The sequence below is a fragment of the Typopeltis vanoorti genome, chromosome 22, assembly GCF_054136105.1.
Source record: "Typopeltis vanoorti isolate ZY-2024b chromosome 22, IOZ_Tvanoo_1.0, whole genome shotgun sequence".
NCBI lineage: Eukaryota > Metazoa > Arthropoda > Arachnida > Uropygi > Thelyphonidae > Typopeltis > Typopeltis vanoorti.
The window spans coordinates 73,254,048-73,278,646 of record NC_143570.1 but is presented as its reverse complement, the minus strand read 5'-3'; the positions used below and the strand labels follow the sequence as shown (position 1 = coordinate 73,278,646).

General features: G+C 35.5%; 1 protein-coding gene across 1 annotated transcript in view; it reads right to left on the bottom strand.

Moving 5' to 3' along the window:
* kto (mediator complex subunit kohtalo) overlaps positions 1–24,599 on the bottom strand; it is a 693,083-nt gene that overhangs the window by 652,003 nt on the left and 16,481 nt on the right. Inside the window, exons 2-3 of the mRNA XM_090412482.1 lie at positions 12,372–12,434; positions 4,407–4,445 (exon numbers count right to left, since the gene is read on the bottom strand). Coding sequence (XP_090268608.1) covers positions 4,407–4,445; positions 12,372–12,434 — 102 coding nt within the window. The remainder of the gene's footprint in view (positions 1–4,406; positions 4,446–12,371; positions 12,435–24,599) is intronic.

Here is a 24,599-nt window from a genome sequence, read left to right as displayed (position 1 = left end):
TAAATTAGAACAGGTGCAAACATACATATACCTCGGACACATGATCACAGAGAATGGCAGGACAAAAGATGAAATTAGAAAAAGGATTGAAATTGCAAGGTCAACTTTCAACAGTATGAAAAATCTACTGACATCTAGAGAATGTCAGTAGATTTTTCGACAGTATACCACCTTGGCCCACCCCTTTTTCTACTCGAACACTGTTTCTCCAAAGGAACTGTTGAGGTAAAGAGGAAAGGAAGACAAAGACTGGAGTGGATGAAAAATATAGAAGACTGGACTTATCTCTCATACAAGGAATACAGCAGAGAGGCACAGAATAGGACATGGTGGAGACACATGGTAGTCAATCTCCTGGAGAGAGAAGACACCTGACAGGACAGAATGACAACCAAGAAGCTTCAGTAAAAACAGTCTTTGGAGAAACAGTGTTCGAGTAGAAAAAGGGGTGGGCAAAGGTGGTATACTGTCGCCCTATCTTTTTAATATTTATAGTGACTATATTATGAGAATGGCTAACTTAGACAAAGATCCAGCTGGAATCAAGATTGGTGCAGAAAAAGAAATAATTTAGGATATGCAGATGATACAACCCTCATAGCAGAAACTAAGGAAAATCTGGAGCGATTAATTCTTGGTTAAAAGGAAAAGTAACAAGGCTGGGCTTAATTTAAACATTAGCAAATCAAAAGAGATGACTTCTGGCAATTTGTCAACTTCCCATCACTCCTATCTTTAATGTAATGTCTTGATGTGCAGCTCCTCCACTTGTTGGTTTCATAATGCTTTAAGTTTTGCACAAGTTTTTACTGAATCAAAAGCATATATCATATATTCTAAAACAGTTATGTTTTATATGTCATATATACTATATGGTTACATATGAGTTATAATGCTAAATAAAGTATTAAAAAAAAAAAGTAAATTCCTGAAGTATACATCTATATATTGTCAATGGCATATGAAGAAGAAGAAACTACTGATCTCAAATCTGGCCTATCTAGCCTAAAAACTAAGCTATTCAGCTTAGTTTTTAGGCTAGATAGGCCAGCTTTAAAATCAGCTATTCAGAACATAATTAGACTTTCTACAGTAAATTTAATTCTTGGGTGGATGGAATTAATTTTGTGAAGAAAAACATTGAATCCCAACAAAGAAGGGTTCCAAATTGTAAAGATGTCTAAAAGAGCACCAAAATCACATTGAATTCCTTTAATCTGATGAATTTCTAGCATTACCATTTCTACAACACACAAAACTTTGATTGGAAAAAAACTAAAATATTACATTAAAGCCATTTTTTTAGAAAGATTATATAAAAGAATTTGTGAAGCTCTTATTTATCAACTAAATTTAAATATAAATGTCTGCTTGAACTTTTCCAGTTTTGGGAAGTTATCTTGTTAATTTTCAAGTCCAAATTTCCATAGTTGTTGCTATTATTCATGTTGAAGTTTCTAAAACTTCGACCACTTCCAGAAACAGTCTCTGATTTGAAGTAGCCTGGCTTTTTTCCATCTGATGAAGTGGTCTTTCTCTAAGGCATGTTGAGATAGCCTGCTTTTTAGTTGTCAGTTCTGGATGTATTTTTTATTTTTATTTTTCCTGACCAAGGTATTCCATCTAACCTCTAAACAAAGTATCTATCCTCCTAAGACAAACCAAGGATCACCAGGTTCCTCTCTTCTTCCCAGGTGTCTACAGCATCCTTTGTCATTGGGGAACTCAGTATTTTGGACAGATATGATGGAGTACCTTGGTCAGGGAAAAAGAAAATAAAAAAAATACACCCAGAACTGACAACTAAAAAGCAGACTGTCCTAACATGCCTTAGAGAAAGACCACTTCATCAGATGGAAAAAAGTCAGGCTACTTCATAAATTCTGGTTTAAATAGGGGAAGACTGTTTCTGGAATCAGCACAAGTTCTACAGAAATGAGTTAACTAACAGAGCTGACAGTATGCTTTTACACAGATTTTAGTGAAAAGCCCTACCTAACCATCAGCACTAACAACAGGAATCACCACAAACTGTGCCACTATCACCCTTCAAGCACGAGTGTCCTTGTTATCCAGGTAGTTTCATTGTGTGTCTTCACTGACTGTGTACTGTTAAATTGCTAGCTTAAGCTAGTGAAACATTGACTAGAAAATAATTAATTAATTTTAGGTCGTAAATTATTTGCATTCCAGTGTCTACATCGTTTTCTATTCCAGAAACTTTGGCATGAATAATATACCCCTTGTTCAATATACTCCTCACTACTGTGTTAATTAATTCTCTCCACTTGAACAGAAGTTTCAGTTTATTTTCCTTGGACAGTTTAAAGTTCTCCTCTGTTTAATGCCATAAATGCTAAATGACATGCTATTACTATTTTTATTTGTTATTCTATTTCATTTTCTCTTTCTGTAACAAAGCACTTGTAAGAGTCAAATCATGACCAAAAATTTTGCATTCATAAATGATAAATAATTCTCAATATAAGTGAATTCTATTTATTTTTATTATCATGTCTATTACTAGAAAATCAATTTTTTAACATAACAGTACTGGAATATACCAGCTTGCCTTTATATAGCAGGATAGTCATGTACACTGCTTGGATAGAGGTCAACAGACACCCCATGGGCAAAATGCATTGTGCCACATAACGACAAATCGTGTTTGTAGCCAGTATAAATTAAAGGAATATAATTCTCTGAAGTCAGTGGAACTGTGCCTAGGTGAAATGGCTGTGAGAAGGGAACTGACAGAGTTTGAAAGAGGCATAATAGGATGCCATATTTGTAGGCCTATGTCTTTGGCAAATTGTTGAAAATTGGGCCATCCCAGGTCAATCAGTGATAATCATAATATGTACAAGCCGCCATTTGTCCACCAACACGAATGCAGTTCCAGGCACCAACTGGAACCTGAATCTGCACAGAAACATTCAGAACCAAGGCTCACAACATGGGTTTCCATGGGAGGACTGCAATATGCAAGCTTCACATTACCCAAACCAACCTATAGCATCACCTTCAGTAATGCATAGATCGTGTATAGTGGGACGTGGAACCTGGAAAGATGTGTTATGGAGAACGAATCATGCCATACCCTCTACCAAGTAAATGGATAAGTGTTATGTGTGGCAGATGCTCGGTAAACATCTCTTGCCAGAGTGCATATCCCCAACTATGAAATTAGCAAGTCGCAGTATGATGGCATGGTCCTGTTCTGGCCTCAAACATCCGTTTGTGGTGCCACAAGCAATGAACTCCAAGAAGTATCTGAACATACTGTACAATACAATGCTTCCTACTTCGTGGCATTTCTATGGAACTGAGCATTGTTCTTTCAGCAAGACAATGCACTCATAAATGTTGTCATAAAGCTGTTCTGTAACTGCATGGCTTGTGGACATGAATGTCCACACTTGACTGACCTCCACAGAGCCCTAATCTCAATCCTAATGAACATCTATGGGATGAACCAGGGTGTTTGGTGAGTTCAAGGAATGCTGCAATCATCACAGTGAAAATAGGTCCTACATCTTATTAAGGTGAGTACCATGGCTGCTTGTTCCTCACACTATGTTGTCCATCAACTTCTTTCCAAGCAGTGTATGAGAGCAGAAATATACACATATTTCTAAATTCAATTTATTTCATATCAAAACAGGGAGGGGAAAGGGGGGGCCTATTCTCATACTGACTTCAATATAAAATATAAAGATGCCTTGTACCTGTAAATTAGCCTACTTTGGTCAAAAAAAAAAGGGGGGGGGTGAAAGAATTGCACCATTAACTTAATGATAAATCTGTACTCTGAGAAACATGAAAAACATGTATTCTGATGTGATTTCAGTTAAACACCTATAATTAAAAGTATTTTGTTACTTTGCCATATTTGTTATCAATTATCATTAAGCCCAAGATGAATGATGAAAAATACCTAAACTAGTCTTTATCCAAACAATATCTACAAGTCTTGACTAAAATAAAGAGAAATATTTTGCATTTTTGCACTAAAAGTAAATATATAAATACATGTCGAAATTACGAAATATGTAATGAAAAAAAACCTCAAACCTCTTACCACACATAAGGAACAATAAAAAGAAATGGCCAATAACAATTGAATATGTATGGAGTAAATTGAGAAAAGGTACTCCAAAATGAGCTTTACAAATAAAACAAGATTACTGAATATGACTTGCACCATTAACTTAATAATTATAAGTCTATTAAATGGTATCCATTTATACTTAAACAGACTTCACACTTGATGTCTAAGACTAAAATAAATAACAGATGTGAGTAACATATACATAGCTGAATTTAATAAATAAGTAAAAATTTAATGTTTTTTTTTAAAAATTAACATTTAAATTATAACATATGAATCAGAAATTATAAGTTACCTTTGCAGCAGTGATATTTGAATTTTTCGCAGAGCCATACTGTAAAGAAAAACATTATTTTATATGAGTTGTGCATAAAAGTAATTGTTGTGAAAAATTCACTTAACAGCAATTAAATGAAAACCTTTCTAACTATTTAAAAGCATTAATATAACCTTCATAAATGCCAACTAACATAACTAGTTGGCAAAAAATGAAAATGTTTCATTAATTACCAATTTAAAAAAATAATAAATCTTTGTTCTGCTTAATAAATAAATGAAAAGCAAATTATTATCTTAGCATCGATCAACATTTCCTATAATGGTGTATTTTTGATGGCTAAGGAGAATGAGACCTCCCCTATTTCTGGTAAAGACATACAGATGTTTCAATTTAAGTTTTGGCAGTGTATTAAGGCTTCAGTACTTTCCTTTTTATTAATTATCATATAGAAAGCAGCATCAATGAAGTAACTGGATTCTTAACCAGAAGATTCTATGTTCAGTATCTACACCATACTGTGCTAAGCCAGGTTTATTTGTTATAAGCAATGTAAGACCGAGGATCACATATTCTTTTTTCCATAGAACAACCAGATTTTTTCCAAAATAAAGAATATTATAATCACATAGAACTTGGTAAATAACTGGAAGAACAAGAGGAAGAGCACAGTATGTCCTTAGAGGAAGCAGTCAAATGCTGTTATTGGTTTGAAAGAATATCAGTATCGAGTTATATTTCTTTAAGATTCTTGAAACAGTTCAGATATTCCAGAATGTAACAAACTGGAACTCTTTCTACAATTTCTTAGTTTCTTGGAGTTGGTGTATAGGAATTACAGATCTGTTGTATTTGTTTTTTGGAGAAACCATTTCTGAGCATAATATTCTGGATGTTTTGACAAGTTTTGAATTTATGAGGCCTTATCAATGGGAGCCAGACCCAGAAGAGGTCTGGGCAGTGGTCCTTCTTATAATGCATAACATTATACACACCTGAAAGGATGTGTGCTTTGCATTAGCAGACACTTCACCTATTAATGTGAAGTCACTAGCCTCTATATACAAGTAGCCTAGTCATGAACATACTTCACATGCAAACTTTGTTTGCTTACACTTGGATAAAAGATTAAACAAGAATATAATTTCTTCGTATCTTTAATTTATAACTATGTGAAAAACTTTCAATAACTAGTGCCAATCCAGAGTTTTTTCCAATAATAAAGTGTTACCCTTTTCACTATTTGTATATGGGATACTTATGACTTCTGCATTACCTCCACCTCAGTATCACTTCTGGGTCTGGCTCCCACTAGTGAGACTGTTATAATTCTCTCTCACGTCAGCTATTATTATTGTTATTCTCAGATTTTGTATATCAAATTGTAAGCATTGGGTCAATCACTCTTGTATAACTATTCTCAATTAGATCCTTGAATGAGCCCTTGAAAATTTAATTCAGGCTTCTAATATGACTCCTTATTACTTTACTTTAACTAATCCTACCTTACACTTGACCCGTTTTCTTTTTGTCCTTTCTTAACTCTGTCCCTAGTTCCCACTGCATACAAAGCAGGCCTTAAGGTTACTATTGTGTCCAATTTGCGATTTGCAGCTCACCAAAATTCTCATACTTCTCAATTAGACAAATCTGTTTGATTATCGACTGTGCCAGTCCAATTGAATTAATATAGTCTGAGAATTTTAGGAAGGGGACTATAAGCAACATTTACAGCTAATTTACATCTACTCATGCAGCATGTCATGCCGATTCTCTATCAATTTGCACACGGGATTGCAATTATTTCGAGACAGTGCACTAGCAAAAAATCAGGCAAAGCCTTTAATCAAATAAAACAAGTTTATTTTCTTACTAGCAAGAGGTTGCAAGTAATACATTCATGAGAAGGAACCTACTTCTCTTGACCAAACTGTACTGAATCAGCCTAACATACAATTAATGACACAGAGCTTTCACATAACCTTAGGATGCTGTTCGACAAATTTACAAGATAGGAGCAATTGTCCTTTTATTTCTAATTTAATTCAGTTCCTTCCATTCTTTGAACATAATCATAACACTTTACTCTCGCGTATCTACAGCTCTAAACTCAAACTCACACCAACTCCTTTCTGTTAGCACAAATATCACTCATGCTAATCTTATACATCTAAGAAAGTAAACCATTAACAAAGAGTGCCTACTCACAGTACCGTTTACATTCACAGTCCAATCACATGAATAATTTTTCAGTCCAGATTTCTTGCCTCTGTTCCTTTACTTCTGGATACAATAGCCGCTTGGGTGCTTCATAGACATTTACGGTACTCTAAGCTAGGGTTGTGTTCGATATCCTTTCTTCGAACTTCCCACGACAACGACTGTCTCTACCCTCGCTGGTTGGTCACTTAGACTTTATGGGGAGAACTCACATCCATGCGGAGAGTCTCGTCCTGGAAACAGTCTAATGATATCAGGGAGATATCCCGTTGCAGTAGTCAAGATCTGTGTGCAGTAGTCAAGACGGGTGTTATCATGGTCCAATAAAGAGGACCAATAACCTGCTTGTCTCAGTAACTGAGTGATCTGAAGAGCAGCTTTGCCATTTTTGCTATGTACCCCCCCCCCAAACTTTAACTCCCTATCCACTGACACTCCCAAGTCTCTGGCTTCATCAATTTTCTGGAATACAGTTCCACCAATGTGGTATACAGCTGGTAATCTTTTTACCCCAAAATGCATAACCTTACACTTTGCCGCATTAAACTGACATCCATACTCCTTTGCCCAGTCTGTGAATCTAGCCAAATCATCCTGCAATATTTTGACATTGTCTGTATTAACTATTGCTCTACCCAATTTTGCATCATCAGCAAATAACTGAACAGTTCCTCTGAGATCCTTTCCTATATTGTTAATGAACAAATTAAACAGTAGTGGTCCAAGAACAGAACCCTGTGGCATGCCACTAGTCACAAGCGTTCTTCTGGCCTCTACTCCTGAATAAACTACTCTCTGATATCGCTCTATCACCAACCCTCCTATCCATCTCAACAACCCTATATCCGTACCAATGTGCTGTAATTCACTGATTAGAATTCATGTGGTATCCTGTTAAAGACCTTTGCAAAGTTCAGCAGTATCACTGTAAATCCAATACCTTTATCCAACTCAACTGTCACTGTATTATAAAATGTAATCAAGTTACTGAGGCATGACTACCCTCCAAAAAACCATGCTGCTCCCTATACAATATCTCATTTCCATCTATCCATTCCTGTATTTTGAAATTTACCAACTTCTCAAATACTCTGACAACAACTCCTTATATGTTGATTGGTCAGCAATTTGCTATATCAGTCTTGGAGCCTCCTTTATACAATGGAACTATTTTCCCCTCTTTTCCCCCTCAGGACTAACCCAGAGCTGAGACTTAGATTAAATAATACGATCAAGGGCACTAAAAATTCCCACACCGCTTCACGTAACACTTCAGCTGGTATACAATCCAATCCACAGCTGTATTCACATTAAGGTTCTGTAATATGCAATGCATCTCCATTTCATTTACTTCGGTTCCCATATAAGCCATTGGCTCTCTCTTATTTCTACAATATCACCACCTGGATGAAAATTTTGCAAAGTGTTCACTTAGTAATTCTACTATTTCGACTGATTCAGTTACCTCACTACCATCAGCATTCATTAAAATCATTCTGCCATATACAGTCTTTCTTTCTTTTATTGCAGCATATCGAAAGAACTGTTTGGGATTCTTTTTAGCCTTTCTAACCATACTGGTTACCCTTCTGGCCTGTGCCTTGTACTGTTCATGGGTCACCTTTCTTCTTAAATTCCCCTCCACAACTGTTTTTCTTTTCTTTTGCAGCTTAATGATGATATTCATCCATTTAACTTCCACTTGATTTACTCTTGACTCTAGGTATACAGTCTGCCATTACCTCCCTCAAACACTCCTTTACCACCTCCAGTCCTTGCAGTTTTACATGTTATGGCACCAATCCAAGCAATTTCCTAAGCTTGTCATACTTACCAGCCCTGTAATTCCACATATACCCAGTCTTAACTGAAAATTCCATACATGTTGCCACCAACTGGTGAGAGTGATCATATCGTCCTAACAGAATTTTCAGTTAAGACTGGGTATATGTGGAATTACATGGATGATAAGCTTAGGAGATTGCTTTTATTGCCATGGCATGTAAAATTGCAAGAGTTGGAAGTGATAAAGGAGTCTTTGAGGGAGGTAATGGCAGAGTGCAGCTTTACCAGACAAATGCTCAGATGCAATAACCAGATCAAGCACTCTCAAGCCCCTAGTATATTCCATTGCATGCTGCCTCAGGTAATTATCCCTTACTAACTGCATAAATTCCATTTCCTTCTTCTTATGTGTCTACTCCTCCTTCCAATCTACGTTCCCATAGTTGAAATCACCCATAATCAACCATAAAAAATGATGGAGATGATACTATCTCCATCATCTTTTCCATCCCCAGGTCTATAGCCATATCCAACTGTATTAGCCTCAAATGTGCTATTTTCACAGGCATGCAGTTGAACTTCTACAGTTTTTGGTTGCAGTTCATCAGCTATCATCAATAACACCTCCCCCCCATTCTTTTCTCTCTATCCTCCCTGAACATACTATATCCTTCACATTCTATCCCACTAACTATATCATCATATGTTAGTCATGTTCACGAACGGCAATAACCTTTGGCCAGGATGAGCCAACCAATGGCAAAAATTCCTCCTGCTTGTTCCAAATGCTCCTGGCATAAAGTGCAAAAGACCCTTAAGTCCACCACTATCCTGATGCTTTATGCTAACTATCCCATTCTGGTTTGTTACCAATGGTACTAACTTAGGCATATTATACACATTCATACACTAAACTGCTTCACTGATGTCTGCATATCCACTCAACAGCCCCCCCCCCCCCTCCCAAAAGCTCTAGTTTTCCTGATTCTGCACCTCCACTTACACTTAATTCAACAACACTTTTTTCAATCTCTGAACACCAAATCCATTCAGATGCAAACCATCCTTCTTATTTAAATCCTTTCACCGGTCAGACTCATTCCACACCACTCCTGCATAACCTTTGCATTGAGTCATTCACTATTATGGCTGTCTTCCTCAGCTCTATTCTGTCATACTGCAGCAACAGACACTATCTTAACTCTCTCACTCTTTTCTTTTCCTACTTCCAGTAATTCTTTCATGTCCTCCCTCGTGCCACTCTTTTCTCCTTTTAAATCATCTGTTACAGCCACTACGATCATTTCTTTCATCCTACCCTTTGTGCTTTAATAGCCTCACTAGCATCATTAATTTTGGCATCTGAGAAGCATGACTTTGTCATATTCTCGTCGATCACACTTTTATGATTGAATTGCCATACAATGCTATATCCTTGATTTTTCTTTCTCTCTTAGTTTTCTTTCCTGCTTTGCCCTATGTATCACTCCATGGAACCAAGTTATCTTCCTCATTGCACCAACTCTTCATTCTTTCACACTATTCTTTCATTCAACACTTTTACTCCCGCGCTCTCTCTCTCAATTGTGTCACATTTAATCTCACTCTCAATCCTATCTGGAGTTACATCACACACATTTTCAATTGTATTCTGAGTTCCATCCACTACTTCAATCTGGTGACCTGAGATGTACTTTTGGTCCCCGTTCTCATAGCATTTTTGGCAGTTGGGAGCAGTCATTGGTGCCACTTTCCCACCACCATCACTTTCAAACCAAATTCCAGCTACCTTCGGTAATGTATTTAGACAAAGGGACAAAGTCCCTTTGATTAAATTCTTTAAACAATGACTCCTTGGACACCATTGTTATGCTTCGAATTGGTACCATGTGCTACGCTACATAACTTATCATGTAAAAGACTAAATTAACAATATTTAAAACAAAAATTTTAACTTAAACTAATTAACTCCACAATATCGTCTAATTTTAACACAATATATTAACTGATAATGCAATTCTTTTTAAAACTAAACAACTTAGCTTTCAGAGCTCTCCAAACAGTCGTACCATGATATGCCACCCGGCATCTTGACAGCTTATACAGACAATACAGAATAGGAGTTAATTCTGGAGCACAAATGAAGGGATACCACCTGGACCAGGAAATTTATTAGTATCATGACTAATGATTTTTCTGATGTCCTACTCGATGATGTATCATGGCATAAAATCAGATGAGGCATGTTGGGAGTAGTTTATGGTACCTTAATCTTGATGATTCTGTCCAATGCTGATAATTATTCAATAAATCTTTTCACCAGATTTCAGTCAAGCAGTGACAGAATTCAGAATTAACTATAAATATCTTAATTATAGTCAACTCTCACTACGGCAAACACTGCTATAATAAACATGATCTTCAAACAAACTGCCAATACAGTCTAAATTGACACTCCATAGAAGCTACTAAGTCCGCGCGGTTAGCCTAGTGGCTTTGCGCTTCGCAACCATATGCCTGGGGAAGGAGTGTCCTAGGTTCGATTCCCGTCGGAGACGTGAGGAGCTGAAGGATCTTCCTCAGCCATAGCCAAGTTAGCCGGTCTTGGGCGCAGGCAGTAGGGTTTTTTCCGCCAGTTTATCTGGTGTTTTTCATCCCGCAAGCAGGCAAACCGGCCCCGTGAACACACAGGGATACAGCCAAGAATACCTTGAGGCATAGGAGTGACCATTCTATCCTCGTATTTCGGTTACGAAATCCAAGCATGCTTGGAAGGTTGTGGGCCTTAAAGGCCTGTTAAAGCCATTGGGATAGGGATAGATAGCAGCTACTAATGAAAATTCATTGTAATGAACTATTCCTGTGATCCTTTCATGTTGACCATATTTCATTTGATTTATATCACCAGTTGGCACTGCAATTCCAATTAGGCAGAATAAGAAATCTGCTTATTTTCAATACTTGTTTAAAAAAAATTTTAAATAACAATGACCTGAGTTCCAAAAATCAGATTCAGCTTGGCTAAATACAGACAAATCAGCCTTGAGAACAAACACAATTTACAGACAAAAAAATACTAGTGATGGTGGTGGGCAGTAGATGGCATTGATGTAGGTGGTGATGGTAATGTACACCCACAGATACGAGACCCTTCAACACTTCTGCGCATGTCAACGGAAGGAGGATCCATTCTGATAATAGGGTAATCAATCCATATTGTGGGATGAGTTGTTTATTATTACATGTCGGAAAATTAACTTCACTTTTATTATCATTGTAGTTTTTAAAGTATAGTTTTTAAAGCAAAATAAAACTATTTTGCTTGTATAACAGTTGGAAAATTTTACCTATGAAGCACGTGATTTCGCATGTTGGTGACGAATTTGTACATCCTTCATTTCTTTCTCCCCTTCAGCATGAATCAACTATTCTTGGCACAAAGCCAAGAGAAGCTCTAGTAAGTATGGGCGTACTATAGTGGCAGTTCATTGTAGAGTAGGTTCCCTCCCTTGATGAGTCTTTGGACTCCTTGGAAGTGTTAGGTACTAATAATAATAAATCCCAACTTAGTTCATCTCAAAGGATTAATGATGGTAATGTCTCAGAATTCTAAGAAATTTAAAGCTTCATAATTTAAACATTCTAGTTTCTCTATACATAATATTGTGAGTGTGATATAATAGTCATGTAAACAAAATTTTTTAAAAAAAATGAAAGTTTTCAAGGCATGCATATCCATAATAAAGCGAACTGGAATGAGAAGAAGTTTGAAGCAGAAATTAAGTTAATATCCATGCTAATGTATAAGTACATGATGTGATAATAGTATTACTTTAAAATCAACTTCTAACACTTTAAACTTCAAAACAAATTATAATGGATGCCTCCAGTATTAAAAATGTTATTTCAGGAAATTTTAAAAATTAAGTTGAGAAAGCAATTAATCTACAATCAAATGTAGACTGAAATGTCACTTACTTCATCTGGAATCTGAGGAGAACTTGTAAAACCTTGCTTAACATTGATAGCAGTTAGTTCGTCCTACAGGGGAATGCCAACTATTACAAATTTTTCTTCTAACATTATTTACATAAATCAACATAATATCATTTGAAATAATACAATTATGGTATATCATAAATCAAAAACCCTAGAAATAACACACAGTAATAGTCATCCCTCGACTTATGTCTGCTCAAAGATACATCCATAATTCCATAAAATTTTTGACTATACTTTTGAACAAGACGTAAGCAAGATTAAAGTAAAAAGGTTTCTATTTAGTAACAATATATCATGTACAGTGATAGCAGTGCATTCAGTGGCAAACTCCCTCAGTAGTTGGCACGTGTCCTCATTAGTTCCTCTGTTGATTTTGCGTTTAAGAAATAGGTTATGTCTTCTTCTTCTTATTGTGCTATCTTCTATCGAAGGTCAGCGACCATCTTGGCGAACAAACCGCGCTCTTGTGCTAATCTGAGCAGTTGTGCACTGCTCTTTCCTGTCCACATCTTGATGTTGTCAAACCATGATATTCTTTTTCTTCCTCTAGTTCCTTTGCCATCAATTCTTCCTACCAAAATAGTTTGTAGAAGTTGGTATTTGCTGTTTCTCATGATGTGTCCAAGATATGATGTTTTTCGTTTCTTGATTATTTGTACAAGATGTTTAGCTTTGCCAAATGGATTTTAAGACATCTTCATTGGTAATTTTTTCTGTCCATGATATCTTTAGCATTCTTCTGTATAGCCACATCTCAAAGGCTTCGATTTTCTTGATGGTTGTCGCCTTCAATGTCCATGTTTCAACTCCATAGAGCAGAATAGACCACACATAGCATTTCAGCATTCAGCATCTGACTTCCATGTTTAGGTCTTTATTGCAGAATAGTGTTCTCATTTTCATGAAGGACTACCGTGCAACTTCAATCCTTGTCTTTATATCTATTTCTGGATCCCACCGTTCATTAAGCCAGCAACCAAGATATTTATATCTTGACACTTGATCAATATTTTTCCCATTGAGTGTCAGTTTCATTGATGAGGCTGGATGTTTGCTGATGATCATGTATTTTGTCTTGTTGATGTTTATATTTATTCCCATTCTTTGTCTTTCTATGTATACTCTGTCAATGAGTTTTTGGAGATCCATAATGTTATCTGCAATTAGCACGGTGTCATCTGCATATCGTAGGTTGTAAACAATAGGTTATGTATGTTGTTAATAATAGGTTATGTATTCATCGTTAAATAATTCGCAATATTTTGTGTAACATGGCCCCTACATGCCCAATCAAAAACCTACTGAAGAATCACAGAAAAGAGGTGAGCAACTGATTTTGAAATGAAGTTGCATATTATTAAGCAACATGAAGCTGGTAAGCCCATTATTGCGATCACACAATTTCGGATGGTCTCATTCTACAGTGAAGTCCATTTTGAAAAATAAGGAGAAAATCGTTGAGGCTGTGAAAGGATCCGCTTCCATTATATCTACGATAGTGAAAAAGCAATGACAAGGTCCTACTGGTGATACGGAAAAGCTACTTACATCATGGATAGAGGACCTGAACCAAAAGTGCACATTCCTTAGCACTAGGACCATAACCACTAAGGAACTAAGTCTCTTCAACATGTTGAAGGAGAAAGCAGGGCCCGATTACAACTACAAATTCAACGCTTCTTTCGGTTGATTCATGAGATTCAAGCTGCTTGTTGCACTGCATAATGTGAAAATATATAGTGCATCTGTAAGTGCTGATGAGAAGACTGTCAAAGAGTTTATGGAGAAATTGGATAAAATTATTACAAAGATAATTATTTGCCAGCAAATATTTAATATCGATGACACCTCCTTGTTTTCGAAAAAAAAACAAAAAACTAAAATCTATGCCTGGTTTCAAAGCGCTTAAAGACTGTACTATGATTCTGTTAGGGAGTAATGTGTCTGGATATAAACTGAAACCATTTGTGATATGGCACAGTGAGAATCCACGAGCCATCAAAAACATTAGGAAGCATATTCTTCCAGTTCATTATCAGAGCAATAAGAAGTCGTAGATGACTCAAAAATTTTTGAGGATGCCTTAATCAACTGTTATGTAAGTGAAATGGAAACTATTGTGTGAAAGAAAATGTATAATTTTAAATTTTATTAATTCTAGATAATGCTCCAGGTCATCTTCCTTACATTGGTGAACTTCACCCCAAGATCAAGGTCATGATTCCCTCTCCCTCCAAATGCTACTTCACTGATCCAACTGATGGATCAGGAAGTTCTTGCAATGTTTAAGGCTTATTATCTATGGAGAACTTTTTCATAAGCCATTTCTGCCACTGAAGGAAGTGATCAGACTCTCGTGCAATTCTGGAAAGCATTCAATATTTATCATGCTATTAAAAATATTGGTGTTGTTTGGGATGAAGTGACCTCTCAATATATGAGTGGCATATGGAAAAAGACACATTAAAAAGGTTTGTGCACGATTTTGGAAGTTTTTTAAAAAACAAAGACCTTTGGTAAATTGAATGAAGAAATAGTGGGCCTAGCAAACGATCTGAATCTCGAAGTGAATGATGACGACATAGTTCAACTCATAGAGAGTGCAGAAGAGATGCCTGAAGAGAATGCCAACAAAGAATTGGTCAGAGGAACATGTTGCAGAAAAAAAATGAGAAAAGAAAAGGGAAAAGAAAAACAGGAAGTAGTAGTTAAACAATTCACAGTGAAGGGTCTTGCAGAAATGTTCCCTGCAGTTAGGATGTTCTCAAAATGGCTGAAGACATTGACCTCAATGTTGAACACTCCTTGTTAATAGGAAGTAAAGTACATGATGTGTTTATTTGCTATAAACAAATTTATGGTGAAAAGAAGAGGAGGAATAAGCAAAGTGCATTGGACATTTTCATCAAAAAAAAACAAAGATTACACCAGAAGAGCCACAGCCTGGTCTTCACATAGAGAAGGTAATGAAGATGTGATTGTGGAGGAAGATTTGGATGATTATTCTCCTGTTTTATAGTGGCAGTAACACACAGTACAGTTTTATAAGGTTTAAAAATTAAAATGACTGTATACTTATTATGGTTAAGTCCCTAACCCCTATAACTCTGTTGATTTAATGGATCGGCTTACGTCCTACCGGATGGAATGGAACCGTGATGTAAGTTGAGGGATGACTGTACTTGAAGATCTCCCCAATCCACTCATCACCTACAACACTAGTTAGGGATTCCTAGTCTAGTCCAATCTAGGGATCCCTAGACTCAATAATTTAAAAAAAAGCTTGCAAGAAAACATCAACACAAAAGTGCTTTAACAGCTGCAAATTATTAATTATGAATAGTTTTACTGAATTTATAAAATGTAAAAATGGTAAAACATTAATCTGAGTGAAATCTTTAATTCATTTTTAATTTAAAAATAGTGAAACATAAACATATGAGAGCATTTATTAATTTTTAATCCTGCCAGTCATCCAAAACTACCAATCATAAAATGTCAAGTTCGATTAAGCACTTCACTTAGTGGTTGTATTACCTAAGTCGATACAGACATGTTATACTGAAATACTGAAAAAATTGAAGAAAAACTGAACATCTCAAATTACATGACTTCATTTGTGAAGAGCAAACTAATTAAATGATTTGGTACTTCACTTTGGGATGGAAGGGGCAGTGAAGTGCAATGCATAGCCTTTCCACTCAAATGTCAACCTCACCTTCTTGTGGTCTATCCTGTTCTAAAAGTACAATCGAGACACCGGCGACTGATTACGTCGAGTATAATCCTAATAGAGTAAATGCTGTTAGATCTGCCTGTCCAGAGGCATTAGGTAGAAGCTCTACCACTGGACTTACCCAGCGACAAGTTAGTAACCTGCCCTGGGGAAATTCAGTATACTTTCAAGTCTCATTCAAAGAAAAGCCGGACAGACTATCAAGGAAAAGACCACAATTCAGGAAAAGGTAAACGAAATTGGAAAAAGGAACATGTAATGAAGACTGCAACATAGAATGTGAGAATTATTGCACACAAAGAAGAGCAACTTCATAAACAACTAAACCAAGCTAACATAAAGATATGTATAGTAACAGAAACAAAGAAAAAACAAAAAGGTACAAAAGAAACAATTATATACAAATCTACAGTGGGGTAAAAAATGAAGAAAGAGCAAAAGCAGGAATAATGATTATGGTATGAAAGATGTTCTGAAATCCGTAAAGAACAATATTGTATATTACAACTATTTGAATGAAAGACTAATATAAATTAGACTCAAGACATTAAGAGGCCACATAACAATAACATGGTGCATATGCACCAGAAGAGGGAAAAGAAGAAGAGAGTAATATATTTTATAAAGAATTACAGAATGCCATAGATAAAACAAACAAAACTGACTATTTACTACTAGCAGGAAATTTAAATGCCAGAATAGGAAACAAAAAATACAAAGCAAACATATCTCATATAATAATATGAGAATAATGAATTTGGTGTTTAAACACAAGGAAACGCATAAATATACTTGGTCGGCCAGAGGATACAAATCAATAACTGACTACGTTATTGCAAATTTTAAATAAGTGGAGTTAATTTTAGACGTAAGAGCATATCGAGGCTTTGAATTAAACACTGATCACTTTATGATATCAGCAAAAATTCGATTTAAACCAAAGTAGCTAAAAATACATAAAATCGAAAATTCTTACCAACCAATTTACAAAATTTCTACATTACAGGATCCCAGTTAGACAACAATATCAAAAACAGAAACCACATGAATCAAGTGACATAGAAGAGAAATGGGAAAATTTGAAATAAATTCTCACAAAAGCAGCAACAGAAACCTTAAGAATAAAGCACAGATGGATTAGAAAAAAAGAGGACTATGAGATTGGAACAAAGAAATAGAAAATATAATAAAAACAAAAAAAGGACAGTTACCAGAAATGGCTAAATTCCAAAACAATACAAGCAGAAATACAAAAGAAACAGTGCAATTGCGAAACGAGAAGGAAAAAACAGAGAGAGAGAGAGAGAGAGAGATTGAACAATTTCATAACAGAACTAGAAAAGGATATATTTAAGCCACAACCCAAAACCAATAAAGTAATAAAATACTTGAATAAAGAAATAAAAGAAAAGATAAAAATACAAACAATAGATTTAGAAAAATGGGTGACCTATTTCCAAAATCTTTGGACAGATGAGAACAATGAAATAAAATTTAATAAAACAAAGAATGACCTAACATAAAATATCATAATGTTAGAACTGAAAAATACAATAAAGAAGATGAAAAATAGGAAAACACCAGGAGAAGACAACATAAATATAGAACTATACAAAAATGAAAGTAAAAAATTTAATGAAAGACTTCTGAAATTTTTTAATATGGTTTGGATGTCTGGAAAAACTCCTAACTCTTGGAAAAAAGCACTGGCTATCCCAATCTATAAAAAAGGAAATAAAGATGATTGCAATAACTATAGAGGAATTAGTCTGATAAATACAGGATATAAAATATATGCAGGATTATTAAAAGATAAACTAAGCAGTATTGTAGAGGACAAACTACTAGAAGAACAAAATGGTTTCTGAAAAGGCCGATCCTGCATAGGTCCAATTTTCACTGTAAAATTATTAATAGAAAAGAGAAGAGAATTTCAAAATGAAACCCATGTGGCCTTTATTGATTACAAAAAAGCCTTTGACAAAATTAGTAGACAAAAATTGTTTAAAATATTAACTGATTTAAATATGCCAAACCAACTTTTACAATCCATTCAAGAAATACAGGGTGTTCGGGATAAATTTGACAGTTTCGTAAGGAAAAAGAAAATCTTCTTTGTATCTATTAAATTTAATGAATTGACAAAAAAACATTACAGGCAGAGTTAATTACAATACTATCAACAAGATTTACTCAAAATAACCACCATTAGCATCGATCACAGCTTCAATTCTGCTTCGGAACCTCGAACAAGCTGATGCTACAGTCTCCCTGGGAAGGGCCGCAAAAACTGTTTTAATTTTATCCATTAACTGGGCTTTTGTATTACTGGAAGTGCGATTGGTGTCTTTTTCAACTGCGCCCCATACAAAATAATCCATGGGGTTAAGGTCTGGGGAGTTTGGAGGCCAAACATTTGGACTGGTGAAGTCGTAGAAATTTTCAGACAACCATTTTTGACTTTTCCCAGAGGTGTGGCAAGGGGCCGAATCCTGCTGCCATACATACGGCCTACCATTGGCTACCCTTGTTATCCAGGGCTTGACTACAGTTAGCAACTCCACGAACAAAGCCCGAATTCCAATGCCAGGGTTCTTCAACACCTGTTCCTGCAGATTTGCGAGGAATTCTGCTGTACGAACGCAATCAGATCGTCTGCTAGGGATCTTTCTTCTTGCTACATCCTCGTAGTCACCATTGCAAGTCTCTAGTTCATGCCTGATTGTTTTTACTGTATTCAGGGAGCATTGGGCAGCAGTCGTAATATCCTTATTTTGATGGCGGGCACGAATCATCATGATACAAGTTATTCTCTTCCATGATTCAGGTGGGTTCCAGCTATCCATCCTTTCTGACATCTTGTATATGAATGAAGAAGGGTCCAAACTTTTAAATGAAGAGAAGTGTGTGTTAATACATGTAACTTACGGAAAAATATAATTAATTATATGTCAAATTTATCCCGAACACCCTGTATATACAGGAAACAAAATAGCAGTTAAATTAGAACACATCTTAGAAGGGAAAGATATATCAAGAGGAGTATGACAAGGATGTACCCTCTTACCTCTGCTTTTCAATATATATATATATATATATATATATAAAATTATAACAATCTGGAAACAGTATAACCCATTTGGTATACAATTAACCCCACAAATGAAGATAGAAACACTACTATTTGCAGATGATCAAATAGTATTAGCTACATCAGAAAATGATTTAAAACAATATAATATGACAATATCTAAAGAAAAAAGAAAAAACAAAAATAATGGCATTCAAAGGAGAAAACCCAATAAGTAAAATAGTGGTAGATAATAAATTATTAGAACAAGTAAATACTTTCAGATACTTGGAATGTGATTTATCATACGAAGAAGAAAAAGACATGGACATAAAATATCAAACTTTGTTAAAGTAAATGGCATAATAAATAATATATGTAGGTCATCCCTAGTACAAAAACACACTAGAATCAGACTATATAATGTCTTGTCAAAACCAACTCTACTATATGGAAGTGAAACATGGACCATAAAGGTACCAAGTGGGACCATAAAACAAATCAAGAAATTTTACAATCCCTGAATATAAAACCAATTAATTACTACATAAGACAGTATAAACAAAATTGGATAGAACATTTAAATCGAATGAACAACAGCAGACTACCAAAAATATTAATAAGCGGTAAAAGAAGAATTGGAAGGCCAAGAAAGAGATGGCATGAGACCGGAACAGGCCACCTGGCCTAAAATCCATGTTAGGAAGAAGAAGAAGAACGAGGTACTTCACAATGATCAGAAATTATCATCATCATCAGAGAACTCCAGGAAAGACTCGGTGAGGGAGGCCCAACACACCAATACCAGCTGTCATACTTTCTCTTTAACTCATCTATGCTAGATGCATGCACAACTTCTACAGAAAAACTGTTCCACCACTCACTGCTCTGTGAGAGAAACTCTAGCACTCAGCTCCTTTCTTAACCATGCACAGTCTTAACTTCCACAGATGTCTTCTTGTCTTCTCTCCACTTTCCATATAACAAAAAAATTTCATCTACCGATATCCTATAACACCTTATTAATTTTTTATCTGGTCTAAAACCTGCTCCAGGCCAAAAATGGAACTTTGCTTTATATGTAGTTTTCATAAAGAGTTAACTAAACATCTTCAACCACATCCAATATGATTTTAAGCAGAGAACTTTCATCTCTGTGTATGGCTGTGCTGAGAATATCATCGTTCTTTCCTCTTTTCTCTTTGAATCCTGACATAAACTTCGACCTCTACCTTCAAGCTATACTTTGAGAACACTCTACTATAGGATATCTAGAAGCTTTCCTCACTTTTCTGTTTTCTGTGCGAAGTTAGAAAAATAAAATAAAAATAAACAAAATAAATCTCTAATAAGCAAGGACCAGGCAATGAAATTCATTCTCCACCTAAACACGATAACAAACATCCATGCCCACAATGGGATTGAACCCACATTCTGTTGGTTGGAGAATAGGTATATAACCACTTGGTAAACCAGGTCGGCAGATTTCCATCAGGAGTGGGATACAAACAAATGGCCACATATGTGGACTGACTGTTGACTCATTTTTTTCCTCTTCCAGACTTGGTCACCAGATGATACTACTACAGATACTGCCATTAGAGATAGATGTTTAAAGTTTTCCCGCTTGGTTATACTATAAATTAAAGATGCCAAGAAATTATATTCTTGGTTAAATCCTTTATCCAAGTGTAAGAAAACAGAGTTTGCACCTGAAGTAACTTCAGGACTAGGCAACTCGTATATAGAGGCTAATAATGACTTCACATCTTGGCATGTTTAATTTATAGTATAACTAAGCGGACAAACTTTCAACATCTATCTCTAATCCAGAGTATTTTCTTTGTTTTTCACTTTGATTTTATTTTAATGGTGATAGTGGCTGTTTAGTCCCCACTAGCACTGTTTTTTTTTTTTTTTTTTAATAAATATTAAGATTGCTGGTAGTGCAGTTAATATCTGCATTACAGGATTACTTTTAGCGGTATCATGGCTGCCATTTATAGTAGCTCGAATAAAGTATTTGCTGGTGGTGGAATTATTTCTGTATCATGGGATTATTTAATTCTCAGTCTTATGACTGAAAGGTTTTTTTTTCCTCTTACAATCAAATACAGGTATTATAGTCTTTTTTCCATCTGAGATAATGGTCAATTCCTCCAAGGGTGGTGCTAACTCTAGGAATTGAAATTTCAGGATGTAAAGTTGGCACAAATAAGATTTATTCTTTCACCCTTTATGGTGGAGGGAAATATTTAATTGTAGTTAAAGATGTGGAAACAAGAGACAAACTATTACAGGCTTTTACTTTTGAAGGCAGCACAGTTATTCCTGTAATGGTCGGGAGTCAGGTAAAAATAGTAAAAATGTAAAGACTTTCGATGGCATATATAGAGAATAGCAATGAAATTGTTATACAGACATTTTCCAAATGGGGTAAGATTAGTAATATACGAAAGGGTTTATCAGGTGAAGAACCCAAATGGTTTTCTGGAGATGTCACCTTCACAATAGATATGAAAAGACCTGTACCAAATTTTGTCAACATCTGAAAGAACTTAATATTCAAACAAGATCATCAAAAAGGAAAGATGAATTAAAAAAAAAAAAAAAAAATCAGCTAACGCCTTTTTATTCCCGTATACGGGGAGTAGGCGAGGCCATTTAGCCCTATCTAACTTTTGGAGACTGAGTGGGCAGTTCAATCTCCACTGGTACCAATCAGAGATAGATGGCCCAAGGCTATCACTAATTAAGAGGTACACAGTGAAGAGAGATTGCTCAAATGTGCCGCCATCTGGTGGTCCCTAACACAATATATTTAATGTCTGAAATAATGTGGGTTCTACGGTCGATTTTCTTGAGTTTACGGGACGAAAAACCCAAGTTTCCGGGAGGAAAAACCCGCTTGCCCGTGCCAGAGATCGACTAACTCGGGAACTGGTCGAAAAAAGGCTTAGAAAAATTTCCTCTAGTCGGCGACTAGACTCGAAACCAAGTCTTCCTTCGTGCGGCCGGCAAGCGCCGTGGTGTGCAAACGCCACATTCACTGAGCTACACAGGCTCATTAAAATGAATTAATAAAAAAAAAAATTGAAGATAAACAAAAAAAAAATTAAAAAAAGGAACTACATCTAAAAGAAAAAAATAGTAATAAAAAATTGTAAAGATGGAGAATGCTGTGGATCATCAAATGAAAACACTTCAGGCTTAGAAGAGTTTATAGATTATGAAGAACCAACTCATGCACAAAGAGATTGTATCTCTTGCTTTCTCTTTCATTCAACGAGAAAGCAAGAGATACAATTAAAGAAAATATAATAAAGTTTACTGATTCAAAGTTTCCTCAGTACGATTATCATCTACATGAAAAGAAAATAACTAGCTTCAAAAATCAAGAATGATAGGCATGAAATTGAAATAATGGAAAGCAAGTGTAAAAAACTGGAAAAGTGTACAAGAAGCAGGCTACAGAATTGCTCCTTCACAGATTGAAGACCTCATCAGGTTCATCCAAAATTTAGAAGTCAAAGACTTACCAGTGACACTTCATTAATCATAGCATCTCCTTTCTGCTATGATTAATGAAGTTTATCATTAATCATAAATTAATGATAAACTTCATTAATTGAATCTACGAGATTCCACAGGCAAATTAAACAACTACATGGAAACTTAAGCTACACCATAATATCAGGTTTTTGTTTCTCCAAGAAACATACTTCTGCAGATATAAAGAAATAAAAAGTTTAACTGATAGATATCCACTTCTTTCTTATTGTAGCTTTGGAAGATTTAACAGTGCTGAAGTAGGCGTTCTTATTCTTGCCCCCTCTCCTCCTTCAGTCATTCTGTAATATCCAAGGGGATGCAGAAGGGAGAATCTTGACAATAGACTGGAAATATTTTATACAATACAAAATTTTATAGGATTTATAAATGTTTATACTGAACAATGAGACTTATTTGTGTCTATGATCCCACAGAAGGCTCTACTAAGGTAGACGTGGAGGAATTTTTTGAGGCTTTAGAGAAAGCAATTGACACAATGAAAAAAGGAAAAGTTGGTCCTTGTTGGGGATCTAAATGGCAGAGTATGAAATGATTGTCAGACATACAAAAATATTTTAGGAAATTTTGGAGAAAAGAGCAATGATAATATTAATGGTAAATACCTATTGGATATCTTGTTGGTACTTCCCCCCCTGATCACCAAGCCTCTATATATAATTTTCTGCTTCAACTGTTTTTCTTGTTTGTTAGCTCGGTCTTTATTATTACTTTGAACCATCTGCTTCCTTCTCTTTTCAACGAAGCTAATCTCTTGCCGCTTCTGAAAATTTTCAATTTTGCACTTTGCCCCTGTGAAGGATAACATTCACGCACACTATTTCTTTATTATGTCCATTCCATTCACCTCTATTTTCATAGCCACACTTTAGACATTAATAACATCATTTTTCATCCTACCATGGGTACTGTCCATCTACTAACATTTGCTGCATTCTCATCACCTAATAGGCACTCACTTTTGAAACATTTAATACACATTCTCTCTCTCCAGTTTCAATTTCTTTCCATATATCCTTTAATTTTCTCAATAAATACATTTCACACATACTGCACTGCACAAAATCCTGCGAACTGAAATCACCTGACAACATAATCTTTGCGGACATTGCTGTACTCCACACTGGAGCCATAATAATATCAAAATTAAACAAAAAAAATAAAATAAATAAATAATTAAAAAAATACAAGGTTTACTTACAAACTAAATGGCCCATTCAATCACACACAGGTTTAAAACAAAAACTTCAATAAGTTAACCTAATATTTTCCACTAAAACAGGAAAAAATTACTTCTCCTTCAGGAGCGATAAACCCACTCTACACACGCAATATACCCCGTAACGGTATGTGGACATAATTACCATACTATCATCAGCAACACTCCACCTTCTTTCTTATCCTTATGAAAAACAATGTAAACCCTTCCATTTTCATTCCCGTTGGGATATCTTCTTCATTCAACCATGTTTCACTTATTCCAATGATTTTGGAGAGAATAAACTCAGTCAGTGAAACCATTTCATCTCCCTTATTTCTGATACTTCTGGCATTTGTAAATAAACACAGCCATTCACTTTTAGGTATATAACCAGTCCTACCAAAGCCACTTGTTGGTTTAGATTTCCCCACTACACCTGTCCTTACCCAATTACCTTATCATCACCTACCACATATATCCAATCAGTCTCAACATCCTGATCTATTCCATTTCTATGGTGATCATCCCCATACACATATTCACTACCACTTCGAACTTCCACTCTCCCTATGCAATGTCTCCCTGTCCACCTGGGCTTCCCCCTCTTACCATTTTCCTGTTCCTCTT